Source organism: Anabrus simplex, chromosome 6 (genome assembly GCF_040414725.1).
Source record: "Anabrus simplex isolate iqAnaSimp1 chromosome 6, ASM4041472v1, whole genome shotgun sequence".
Lineage (NCBI taxonomy): Eukaryota > Metazoa > Arthropoda > Insecta > Orthoptera > Tettigoniidae > Anabrus > Anabrus simplex.
In genome coordinates this window covers 37,044-51,308 of record NC_090270.1, presented here as the reverse complement: position 1 = coordinate 51,308, position 14,265 = coordinate 37,044, and the positions used below count along the sequence as shown (strand labels likewise).

Genomic DNA, 14,265 nt, shown 5'->3' with positions numbered 1-14,265 from the left:
GTTTTTGTGGTTAACGTAAAATCTGAGGCCGAACTCCTGCATGATTAAAGAAAATTATTTAAGTAAAGTTACAGACGAAAATAAAAGAAACGAGAGTGCCAACCATGTAGGAGAGCCGAACTCTCTGTGTGAGTGCAGCTCGGAGCAACCACGTTGTGCCGCTAGGACAGTCAATCAGGGAAGTCAAGAGACGTTGACGCACTTCCACCGAGGAGCTGGTGAAGTTCGAGAAATAGGAAATCAATAGGAATGCAGAGTTCACCCTCAGGATTTTACGTTACCCAGTTAAAATCGTCACTGCAGTGCCAATGCACTATGAAAGACTTTGTCTCGTTTCCAAAAACTGATGCCTGTCTGGCCATCAGATGATATAGATATGGCAACCAGGAATGAGTTAGCTGGAAAACGTATAATGTTCGATAACGGACCAACTATATTGGTATTATAAATTTACTCATTCGGGACAAATATTTTCAGGTTCCCTATGAGAATCAACATATATATATATATATTACACCCGTCCATTGCCCGGGGATATTGAAGGTTCGTAGGTTTTGTGATAAGCCTCGGCTGGAGTCAGTCGTGATGCATAATTCTCCACCCAGGGCATGGACATTCAACAAATGTTTATGCATTTTGACTAGCATTTGATGCAAGATGTTCATGATCATAATAATAATAATATTCAATAAACTACGCAAGGCTAAATATGTCTCATTTAAATAAGAAAAAGAATGTTAGTTTCTTGGAAGGATTTTTTGTTCAATTTAATGAAATCAAACCTAAATTAATACAATAATAATACATTGTATGATGATTGGATAAAAGCTAGATAGACGAACGAAAGTCTCTGTTGGCTTAATATTTATAATCCATCATTAGTTAAATCTTGATTGAATTGAAAATACTAACTTGATGGAAACGAATACAGAACTTGCTGAAGGCAAATCATTATTTGTCATTAATTGTCCGCCCACAATGAATAATAGAATCGAATGAAATTTCATTCAAAACATTTCAAACATTTCAAAACATTTCACTTGCTTTTGCCATAAATTATCCAAGATTTCATCTTTAAATACCCTAAATTTTATCCGTTATCTCAGAAATTGCCTAATTGCTAACCAACTTTTCTCTAATGGTGACCAGTTTCAACATGAGTATCCATAAAGTGCAAACACAGTGTAGAAAACCCACATAATAATTGGATCTCATAATGACATAACTCAATCAACAACAGCATGCCCCAGGAATCTGTATGAGCCACCTAAATAAAACACAGTATCTAGCTGCTACAAAATAATCAATGATCCAAAAGAATGATTAACAGTATCTGCTTCCACCGACACTGCCCTCCTGAAAGAAAAATCTTGAAGGCACACTATCTACAGGAAACATACTATAAGCAACTACGCAAGAATACAATCTACTACCAGGTGACAATAATTCAATAAATACGACCTTCTACTTCACACATATTATGCTTATTAAATGTTGAAGATCTAGTTAGTGACCATTTCCTCAAATTAAGTGGTATCTGCATCGTATCTCATCGCAGAAAACAGTGTTTCGATGATCATATGTCAATCCCTGCTCTCGACCTTCGGACACCTTACACCGTAGAAAATAATCACGACATGATTGCTTGCCTATTTTGGGTTCTTAATTGTATGACGAGCGCTTAAATCCATCTCTAAATCTCAAATAATTATTTATCACACTCCCATTATCTATTTTTCAATGAACCACTTACCATAACAACATTAATTCATCATAAAACACTTTATAGACGACCCTGTCCTTATTATTCACCATATTCAAGCACACCATACATATTCACACTTTACTTACCCAAGAGAATTCGCAAACATTCCCGAAGAATCTTTTTTTATCATCACCAATGTATCACAATCAACGCAACACTAATATCACGAAACATTCGCCACTACGCAATAAACACGTATGTATTATCATGCAGAAGACCTTCTACAAATAAATATTAAAATAAAATCACCTCACGAAGTATTCGTGCAATACAAGTATGGTTCACTAATGAAGACAACGCCTTCTTCCATTCACTGCAAACTTGAAGAAAATTCCGAGTAACTCGCGGTAAGACACGTATTTACAAGCTAAATCTTGCGTATAACAGATGATCTTAATATTACAACCTCGGACATAACCGTAATCACAAGTAACCGGGCACTAGCGACAGTCGCATTAGGTCACTCAAGTTGTTTAAATTTACGTCACTTCATTATGAAAGAAAAACACACTCTACAGCTATGCAACTACAAGAAAATAGGGTAAAGAAAATGAAATCTTGGTACTTATCGGTGAAGATTATGTGATACTGCTCTCAGTCCTTTGCTCCATTGATCATAGTTTTGGCCCCCACTTTGACATCATCTCCCGGGCCTGTTAGGGCATTGGATTATTTACAGCTCCATGTTCGTTTTCATCGTTACAACATTGGAAAAATCTTCATACATTTTTGAGTCCATGGACCTGAAACTTAGGAAAACAAAATTAATATTGTGACATAGGTGTTTTACAATATTTCACAATTATTCTCGAAGACTCGCCTTATTCAGTCTTAGAATTACAGATCGCTATTCAATACGGTAATATTATCTTATACAACGTCTTCCAATATTCTTTCGATTCCTACTAGTACAGACGTTCCCTTTAAAGACGTGCGAATTACACAGTTCAACCTTCAATCTCAGTTTTTATATATGATACAATTGTTCATAAAACAAAAGTTCATTAAAATTGTTATGCTAATAATATCGGTCTGCATTTCATACGTTAGGCTCAACTCACTGACTTGTAACCTCTCTTCCATCTGTTTTTGACAGTTCGAATGTGAATTCCAAGATAACGTCATCCCATCTAACTCGAAAGATGTACAAAGGAACACTTCACCATTGTCTCTATGACGTATGTAATCGACCTAACCTCTTCAGCGCCATCTTGATCCTCTAACATATGCATCAATTCATGGCCTCCTCCATGACATCGCTGGACCTGAATATCATATAGTCGACTTACTTCTTAATGCTGTTGAGAATGTAAACTTATTTTGCTAATCTCTGCTCACATATAAGATAATATTTCGTGACTGTAAGCGTCCGGTGACCACGGGGTTTTGGGCTTAGGAATTTTATTCCTCATCATATATCCATCCAATTTCCTGTCTGAATGGGCGAGTTATTCCAGGTATTTGACCCAACTGGACGTATTTCTGAGTAATTCCTGTTAATCATTTCTTTAGCATGACCTTCAATGGCTCAACAGCTGACTCACTTGCCATTGGACGGTCATAATATATATATATATCACACCACAGTGTGTTCAAAAAGTTTAGACCAAAAGATGAACATTTCAAAATACACATTAAATGATAGTTTTTTTATACAACCAAATAAATGAGAGTTTCAAACACCAGTGTCAGTGTATTGCATAACATCACTCTCCTAGGTGGACCAATGAGGAGAGTGAGGAGCACTTAAGTAATATACGTTGAGGAAGGGCTAACTATCCCAAAGGCAAAGCCTATAGGTCATTATGCATAAACTTCTTCATGCTAAAAGCAATGGAGAAAATACTAGATAAATACATCCAGAAAACAGTGCAACTGAACACAACTTTACATGAAAATCAGTTTGCATACAGACCTTCAGATCCACTGAGACAGCACTCCATCAGTTGGTTTGCAAACTAGAGGAAAGCCTAGAATACAAAGAAATTGCTCTGGTGGCATTTCTAGACATAGAAGGGGCCTTCAGTAATACCACCAACAACTCAGTGATTAAAGCTGTTGAAGAGAGTAGGGTGAGCAAGACTGTTGTAGGCATAGAAGGTAATGAAAAAGCAGATAAACTGGCAAGAAAAGGGTCAGAAACACCTTTTGAGGGCCCAGAACCAGTATGTGGATCTCTTAAGCCACGAACAGACGAGGACATTTATTGTACAATAGATGGCGCCACGTTGAGATGTCTCCGTGTGTACGTTCACCTTGCATGCCATCTACTGGCATACCAGGGAATTACTTGTAAATGGCATGCCATTGGAGCATGCTATATTCCTTACCATCTGGTAGCCATTTCGAGCAAGAGCTGACGTGAGAAGTGTGTGTTACATTACCGTGTAACTCTGCTGTATTGTCATCGTTAACTATTAAATTAACTATAAATTGTAGTTGTTTCTATTTTTATTCCTTTTTAATTGTTATGGAGTAGTCTAAAGTCGCGATAGATGTCCTGATTGAGGCCTACAACAGAGAATTGTGCCTCTACAACAACAAGTCGCCCTCGTACCACAATAAACATGCGAGACACGTGGCTATGGAAAATGTGCGCGAGGCTTTAAAAGAAATTAGACCATCGGCAACAAATGGTGACATAATTAATAAAATGAAAAGTTTACGTACCACACTCATGGCAGAACTAAATAAAGTTAATAATTCGAAGAAAAGTGGTGCTGGGATGGACGAAGTATACAAACCTTCAATTTGGTACTTCGAAAAACTTATGTTTTTGAAGGACTATGTCCAGCCCAGAAAAGGGACCAGCAATGCAGCTCTCTCCAGAACACACGATGCTTCCCAAGGAACAGCCAATAGAGTAAGTACAGAAATTTGTAAGAATTGGTTATTTTATTATTATTATTATTATTATTATTATTATTATTATTATTATTATTATTATTATTATTATTATTATTATTATTATTATTATTATTTGATATATAGAGTATACCAGTATCTATGCTAACATTTTACAATACAGTAGGCCTAGTAACATTTGAATTGAACTAGAAACCATTATAATGTTCATAAAATTAATACTAACATTCTATTGTCTATGTCCTAGTATTATATTATGATAAATTATGGAAACTGAAACATGAATCCAACATTTAACAGTTATTCTTCATTTCAGGTTGAATTTACATGTGAAGCTGTTCCAACCCTTGATGAAGTTCCTGTAGTTGGAGACTGGGAAGTGATGACGCCAGTTCCATCAACATCTACTGATCTACCACCACAGTTAATTGCTTCACTGTCACCATCATCACCAAATCAACCATCACCACATGAAAGGAGCATATCAAGAGGCCAGAAAAGGAAACTAATCATGCAAGAGGAAGACAAACTCTTTCAACAAGCCACTTCAGTTCTGGACTCTGTGACAAAGGAAAAACAGCAGTTGTCTGATCTGGATGCATTTGGTGTGTTTGTTTCTAGTGCTTTAAAACAACTAAAGAAAAAAGCCCTTGTCTTTCAAGGGAAGAGAGAAATATTTGATGTTATATTGAATCTGCAAGAAGAAGACCACAGGCTGAGTGAGTAATGAAGGAAGATTGGTTTAGATGTTCTTAATTTAATACTGCAAATTTATTTTCTTTCTTACTTTACTTTCTTGTAATTTCACACTGATATGATTTTTCAGATATAACACAGTCAAATTAAAATACTATCACATACATGTGGAATGACAGAAGCAGAGATTGAATTATAGTACATTTTTGCCTTGTTTTGTTTCCTATTTATTACGTTAATTTTTGTAATTCACACTGGTATTTTTTTCACATACAGCATAACATAGTAAAAGCTAACTTAAAAAATAAAATACTAGCACTTACATATGGAATGACAGAAGCATAACTTAGATTAAAATATGAATTATGATACATTTTACATTTACAGCTTAATTAATGCAATAAATTAAACATTATGAACTTTAGTCAAATTTCTAGGAACACCACATTCCACATAGTTTAAATTTAATTTATTTTATTCACATTTATTGTAAGTTAGTTATATTTCAAAATATAGTTCTGAAATGTCAATAATTACAATTCTTTATCGACTCCCACTGCCATGGCACAAAACCAGTAGTATTAAAATATTCTTGGTAAGTATCTCTTATTTTCCTAGCATCCTCTGCAGACCTCTGCCTCCCTACCCTCTGTAATCCTACAAGATTCTCCTTCCTCCATCCACCAGGAACAACCACACACTGTTCTGTATCTTCCCTCTCTTCTAGATGCCCTACATATCTTTTATTACCTGTAGTTAATAAAAAATTATGCAGTGCAAAGGCAGATAATGTTATTATTTCCACTGTGTCCACAGGAAGCTCAATTTTTTTCAACAAAATCCTAAATCTGTTGCACAGTATGCCAAATGCATTTTCTGATGTGCGTCTAGCCCTGCTCAAGCGATAATTAAATATTTTCTGCTGCTGAGTGAGATTCCCTTTATAAGGCTTCATGATGTTTTCTTGTAGAGGAAAAGCATCATCTGCAACTATCACATAGGGAACTTTGACAGTGCTCCCAGGTAATTGTTTTGACAAAGGGAAGTTGGCTAAATTTTTGTCCATTATTGTATGTAATGTACTATTTCTCAACACACCCCCATCACTTATTCATCCATTGCATTCTACATCTACATACAGAAATTTATATCCTGCATCAACTAGAGCAAGTAACACTATGCTATTTCCTCCTTTGTAATTAAAATAGTATGAACCTATGCACCTTGGTGGCCTAAATTCAACATGTTTTCCATCAAGAGCACCAAGGCAATTGGGAAAGTTCCATATTTCTTCATACTGCTTGGATATTTCAAGCCACTCATTTTCTGTTGATGGCATTTGAAAAACCTGTACCATGAAACATTTATTTATATCATAGTTTAAATAAAACAGAATTTGGTTTGAAAAGTATTGGTTTACATGTTGCAGAAATTAGGCCTACTGTACAGTAGGCTATAGTTGCCATAAGCTGATGAAAAATATAGATACTATAGCATATATTCCTGGTACCTACTAAGCATGCTAAACTCTACCAACATAACATGAGAATAATTAAATCTGTAGGCCTACCTTCAAGTATTCATCCTTCAGGCTTTCATATATAGCTTTACATGTTTCTGGAATTATTGTTGAGATAGCACTCGCAGAAATCCTAAAAGAATACATCAAACTTTTGTAGCTTTCTCCAGTTGCCAGGAATCTCAAGGTAAGCACTAATCTGTTGAAAGAGAAAATAGTGTTAATATTTCGGTTTTAGGTTACGGTACATAGGCCTATAAGATGTACCGGTAGTGTGTTTTAAGGAACCATGTAACATTCATATACGTACCTCCTTGATGCTGAAATGCTTTCTCGCATGTTGGAGTTCATCTTTATGATTCTGGGTTCTACCAGATTTAACAGCTTTGTAAACTGTACTTCATCCATTCTCAAGAAATTTTTGTAGGATTCTGAGTCCTCAAGTCGTAGCTCGTTATTTAATAAGCTGTGCAATTCTCTACCTTCATCACGCCTCTGAAACCATGGTCGAGTCCACCACCTTCTATTGTACCATCGTAACTTTCTTCTCCTTCGACGTCGAGAAATCACGGCAATAATAACTGCAGCTGCAGTGGCTATCGTCCTCGTATCTTCGGCGTCAGCCATTTTCTAGCAATAACTTGCCACGGATATGGTAAGCGTGTGTACAAGCTCCCGTGCAAGATTGCATACAAGGCAGTGGAGCAAAAAGTTGCACCATCACGTGGCGCCATCTGTTGTACAATAAATGTCCTCGTCTGTTCATGGCTTTAGAGACAAGCCTGCTGTGGGTACACAATAAAAAAACTGGAAAAGTGCTCCAGAATGCAGGCATGCGAAAGAACTAATAAAGTGCCCAAACAAGAAGCATACTAAGGAACTGCTGAAACTCAGCAGAGAAAATATAAGATGGGTAGGAGGACTGCTGACTAGACACTGCCATCCTAAAAAGCACCTGCATATAATTGGAGTAATAAGAGAGAATGTATGTAGGAAATGCAACGATGCTGAAGAATCAGCTGAACTTTGAATGTGAGGCGCTGGGAAGAATTAGAATCTCCACACTGGGATTACCTGGTGAAGAGAGAAGAAACATCTGAGAAGACCCAATAAGGAGGACGTGAAACTTTTTGAAGGGAGCAGGGATGAAGGAAAACATGGTAGCAAAAGATCTTCCAGGTCGACGCTAAAGAGACCCCATGACGAAGAAGAATGAATGTTTTTAGAAAAGTGGACACAGGTTTTAACATGAATGGTTTTGCACTCCTCGTGGGCGGTGGTAATTCATGGCCGTAGGCAGCGGAAAAAAAAAAAAAAAATGCATGCAAAATTTCCAAAATTGATATTATCCCATACGTTGTTTAAGAGTGGAGACCCAACTTTGAAGTGGTCTGAAGACAAAATAAATATCGTCTTATCATTTTTTCACTGGAAAAATGGCACAAGGGGCACTCCACGATATAATCTGACAGAGATTAACTTCAAGTACACAGTAGTCCCATTTCCAGATTTGGGGTTGGGGGTGAGGTGAGATTAATACACGAGGCGCATTTGAACGGCCGGATGCCCATCCCGATGTCAACCTCAGTTGAGGAGCTAATGAAGATGAAATTAATGAAATTCGGTGAGTAGGTGGAAAGAAACAGCTGTGGCCTACAAGTAGGAACTGTCCCAGCACATGCCTGGAAGTAAAAATGGCAAATCGCGGAAAATCACTCAGGACAGTCGACAGCAGAGGTCGAACTCGTATCTCCATAGTTGTAACGTGGCTACTCCGTTCTGTACACATTATATGTACAAAACGCTACTTTCAGTGATGTTTCGTTTACATTTTGTGTCTCTGTTCATCAAAAAATGGAAAAATTACTCAAAGAATAGTCACAGCAGTTGAAGCAATGCTCTGCACAATTAACATAAATTGTGGTGTGTTTCATTATCAACATTGGCCCTTGATCAGTATTTATAAGCTATAAACTTCATTTTTGTTCTGTATTGAAGTGCAATTATAAGAATAAATTGACAAGAGGGTCCACCTTTTCAGTATCAATTACTTAATACCTTGATCAGTATAACAAATGGGAATAATAGTCTCTCGGTGTTCAAGACATTAGTTACTGCATTGTTACCTAGTTTTATGCATTGATTCCCCTCTTCGCTACACCTGGTCACGAGGCAAGACACATCAACGTAGTTACATTGTAAAAGGACATTGCTAAATGATTTCAAGACGTCTCTCTTTTGTTTTTTCATTTGTTCCTTCATTATGTTTTTTGGCACATTTTTAGCTTGTATTATGTAAATGGTTCAATCCCTCCCTTTTTTCACTGAAGATGACTCAAACGAGCTAAAATATGTTCAAATGTTATTACTCCCTCTAATGATGGAATTATGATGTATTGAATTAGGATACACTTAATTTTACCTTTGTAAAATGAAAACCTTCAATACGGAATGATTCTAATATCTTGTAGTGGGCATCTTGGCAGGAGTTGGGGGAGTGGTCTACACTTTGTGGACAATCAACATACTTACTGCTAAGAACTTTCCTTTATTCTTGTCAAATTGTAACTATAGACCTGGATGGCCGTCTACCATAACCTCTATCTGACTTACATTTCGTGTTGTGTTTTTTGGTATCCTATTTCTCCCATCCTGACCCTTTATGCCATAGGTTGTACTAGCTTTGTACCTTGTATAAGATTTCCAGTCATATTTCACATTTTTGTGCGTAGGCTACTTGTATTATTATGGAACATGTGACTATCACTTCAAATCCTAAATATGTACTAAGATTCCTTGCAACTAGTTTGCTATTAATATTTCACATTTTAAGGCACACTCATGGTATTATGGAACTTGTTATAATCATAAGTATGTGCTGTGATCCCTTCAATCAACTTTTTCACGTCTCATATCTTTATGTTAACGAATTTTCTTATAACCTATTTCTTCTAAATATGTACTTGGAATTGCTGATAATGCTTTTCGTGTATATCACATATTTATCCATCAGTGCATTTATTTAGCAAAAGCTTAGCAACGCTGTTAGGTTTAGTTATACAGTATATGAAAAATCTATTATTCATCAACAAGCTTTAAATATATTAACTTCAAGTTGCTACCCTGTTAATTATCAGTTATGTTTTGAGAATTCGTGTATATCCTAAATTTACTGATATCTACTTGTATATTCCATTCTCACTGCACAGTTTTCAATTTATAGTCTGTTCTTCTTTAATTGTACGTTCCATTTACTCAATCTTGTCAAATATTAATTGATGTCTATTTCTACGCTCCTTTTTTATTCTATACAGTCTTTCTATTTATAAAAAAAAGATAATCCTGCCAAATTGTTCTTGCTAAAGTATTTATTATCTTTTCACTGATTCGAAAAGAAAAATAAATATACATGATATTTGAAATCCCGTTATCTTGTTTTGTCCCTATGTTCATCGGTCCTGACGGCCCTCTTTTTCTGAGCCCCTCTTACCATTCCACTGAGCACTAATATACATTTACTTTATTGGTAATAGTCTTCGCCTTACGTTATATATTGGTGGCACAGTGTCACATAATCGTACGTACCAGCGCGTTGGTTGAGCTGCAACAAACTGTGTTGGAAAAGGCTGCTGAATCACTCTGTGCCTGCGAAGAGTTAATAATATTAATCAATTCATAATTTTAAAGAAAAGTGTGACTTGATAGAATCTAATGATGATCTTTCAAAAACAAAACATGTCGTTCTTTGTTGGGTATTGTTAAAACTTTTTTCAGGTATTTTCCAAATTTTATTTAGTCATGAATTAGTTGTGGTAGCCTGAAAACCTACCAGTTATAGATCATAGTAAATTTCTCAGTCTTGTTTTAAATTGCCCATTATTGGTATTTGTTTTGTTATTACAGGCCTGCGACCTTTTCCTCAAGCTGTGTACCAGCATTCTGAAGATACAGCTGAAGAGAGTGAAGAGGGAAGGAGCCACAGTACTCTACGTGAGACAGTTGGGAGGAATATTCTTCTCGAACCTCACCGACATGGCTCGGGAGTTCTTAAGAGCGTTCCCTAACTCGCCGAGCTGTGCCTCAGGTATTGTTTCTCCATATGTAGCTGAGGAGTTTGGAGCAGTGTGAAGGGATTATCCTTAAATGCAAAAGTGGAGTTTCATATTTATAATTTTAATATCAGCAGTCACATAAAGCTACTAATACACTTAACCCTTACCCCTCGTCTGTCGGGAGAGGCCTGACATGACATTGTATCGCCCACCACTTGTCTGCCATCTCTTATGGGATAAAAATTTCATATTGATTGGTCCATATTGAACTGAGATTACATTAAAAATTAATTATGTTCTATTGGTTCCACCTTTTCAATACAAAATGTTCTGTAATGTGAGTTACATTACAGTATGGACCAATCAATATGAAATTTATATCCCGTAATGATGCAGCCCACCATGCAAAACGTAAAGCTTACCTATACTTAGGCTTAAGAATCAAGATCGCCAAATTGGGCAAGGATATTGATTTCCTTAAGCAGTGTATTTCTCATAACCTAGCACCCAGTTTTCTCAAAGGTAGCGTCAAAAAACATCGCTTCTCGTCTCACACTTTTAAAACCCAATGTTAGACTAACAAAATTTGGTTAAAAAATGAGATTAGATTTTTATATAAGAAAAAAAATCTTTTTTTAAATCAGTCTACATGAAACTTACCTTGTAACAGCTAATTTACTCTCAGACACCCAATGTAATCTTTGTCAAACCCAAGTAAACAATAGATTATTTAACACATTATCGAGGAAACAACTAATCTTAGAGAAGAAACTGAACAGACTAAAAAATAATTCGACACTCTGCAAGAGTTAGGTCAGTGAAACCAAAATAACCACAAACATAATTGAACAATTCCATCCACTTGTTATTAATTTATCTAAGGCATCTTTAATTGAGGATGAAAACTCAATTTTAGCTAAAGGCCCCAAGCATAATTGGCCTAATTTCAATACACTTAACATAGCCACCACCTTAGTAATAGAATTCGAGCTAGCCATTAACAAAGTGCCATTAGATAAACAAGATGAGCTAAGAATTGATATAAAAAGGAAGCTGGACAATATCCTTACTCCTAAAAATAAAAACATCCCCTTTAACTATAGTAATAGCAAGGACTCAATTGCCGAACAAAAACGTATATTTGCACTCAAAAAGAAGATAAACGACAATGACCTCATCGTCACTAAAGCAGACAAGGGTAATACAACAGTCGTAATGGACAAAATTAAGTATATTAGAAAAACAAAGGTATTCTTTACATGATAGTGCTTTCTCCATAGTAAAAGAAAAAGACTCCACTTAAAAAATTGAATGATTACTCAAACAGACCTTAAAGAATACTTCCTACCTTTTCACAGATCATGAAAAAACAAAGTTAATAAGCATGAACTCAGGTCTTCCCACTGCAAAAGCACTTCCCAAGATTCACAAGACCACGTCTCCATTCGCCCGATCATCAATTATAGACCTAGTCCTTTATACAAAACATCCCAAATCATCCAGAAGTTTCTAAAGAAAAATTACTGATTTTTATCTAATATCTGTTAGAAACACTACAGAACTAAGAGATAAACCGAAAAAGTTCGACATCCAACCCAATCATTCTCTTCACTCGTTTGATATTGTGAATATGTATCCCAGCATACAGACTTCAAAATTATACCCTATTATCAAAAATCATTTAGGTAAACACAGTCAATTAAGCAAACTAGAAATCCAGTACTTCATATCTATTTTAAAATTGGTTGTAAACATCAGCTTTTTACTTTCGACTTTCATCATGCCGTATTTTTTTTTCTTTTTTTTGCGGCTGCACAATTATTCTTTATTTTTGCGGGGTTAAATACCATTAACTTAAAATTGACATCATAACACCGAAGAGAAAACGTTGAAAATTTGCCGCCAATACCTATTCCATGCATCTCTACAATACGACGATCCATCAGGAAATTATTCTTGCTGTCTATAAAACTGTTACTTTTACTCAGCGTCAGATATAACCGGCTACCGCTACACACACGTCTTGCTTGTCAGGTTCGGCCAATTTCAGTGACAAGTGATGTATTCTGCCATATCTTGAAGTACATCACATTCTTACTTAATTTCCGTATACAACATTAAAATTAAGATATCGTTTACTTCAGTCTTTATTTTTAATGAGTTAACAACTGCTATCTGCCAAGTTATTTACGCATTTATTACGAAAACGTGTTATCCTCTTTCATTTCAAATTTTCTTTAAAGAACAGCAGTCGAAGGGTATTACTAATCAACTCCAACATCGCCTTTGAATGTCGATGAGAGAGCTCGCAAATGCACAAAGTGAGATAACTATACCGTACCAAAGATGATGGATCGCATCTTGTTACAAACGTTTCATTTTTGTTATTCAGACAGCGTCACCTATCCTAACTTAACCGTACTATACGTATGATGAAAACACACTTCAAGCGCCTTTCCGTAATTTAACCAGACGCGAGAAAATATAAACTATCCTCTGTTATCAATTAAGCACTCTGCCATATCTCGTGGTGTATCCCATTCTTACTTAATTGCAGAATTTAGCCTCAAAATTAAGCGGTCGTTTAGTCAGCCTTAATTTTTAACAAGTTAACAACCGTTATTGGACACGTTATTTACGCATTTATTACGAAAATATGTTCTCTTTCATTTCAAATTTTCTTTACGGAACATCAGTCGACGGGTATTAATAATCGACTCCGACTTCGCCTTTGAATGTCGAAGAGAGAACTCGCTAGTGCACATAGCGAAGAAACGATGCCAAAGGTAATCGATCGCATGTAATATCATCACTGGGGTGCATAAATATCGGTAACGGAAAAAATGGCGCGCGCTTAATCACTCGTAATAACGGATGCCTCAATGATAGGGCTCTCGCTGTAAGTAAAGGATGATGCACAGTTTAATATAGAAATCTTGAAGGGACATAAAAAGTTTGTCACTATAACAGTTCTCGTTATATGCCGAACTCACTATAACGGATTTCTACTGTAGGTTTGTTCACTGATGTAGAGTTGTGTAGGATTTCAGCCTTCTTATTGTTGGTCTTAAAAGCTATATTTATGTAGTGTTTCTTGTAGGTATTGGTGACTTTATAAACTTCTTTATTAAAGGTAAAAGTAGAAAATGAGGTGGTGTTGGGTTTTTCTTTCTTTAGTGTGATCATAGGACGATGCTTGTATTTGTTTATTATTTGTTCTATGAAAAATGACTGTAACCATTAAATTTAGCGATTGTGCGAATAATGTTCAGTTCATTTTTTAGGTCTTTCTTAGACATAGGTACCTTACAGGCTCGATAAACCAGGCTATTGTAAGTTGCATGTTTATGAGCCTGCGGATGCAAGAA

General features: G+C 36.0%; 1 protein-coding gene across 1 annotated transcript in view; it reads left to right on the top strand.

The window, feature by feature from the left end:
* Exo84 (exocyst 84) overlaps window positions 1–14,265 on the top strand; it is a gene marked incomplete at its 3' end in the record, with an annotated part of 128,718 nt that overhangs the window by 82,472 nt on the left and 31,981 nt on the right. The window contains 1 exon segment of the mRNA XM_068228187.1: window positions 10,749–10,929. Within this exon segment, the coding sequence (XP_068084288.1) occupies window positions 10,749–10,929 (181 nt within the window).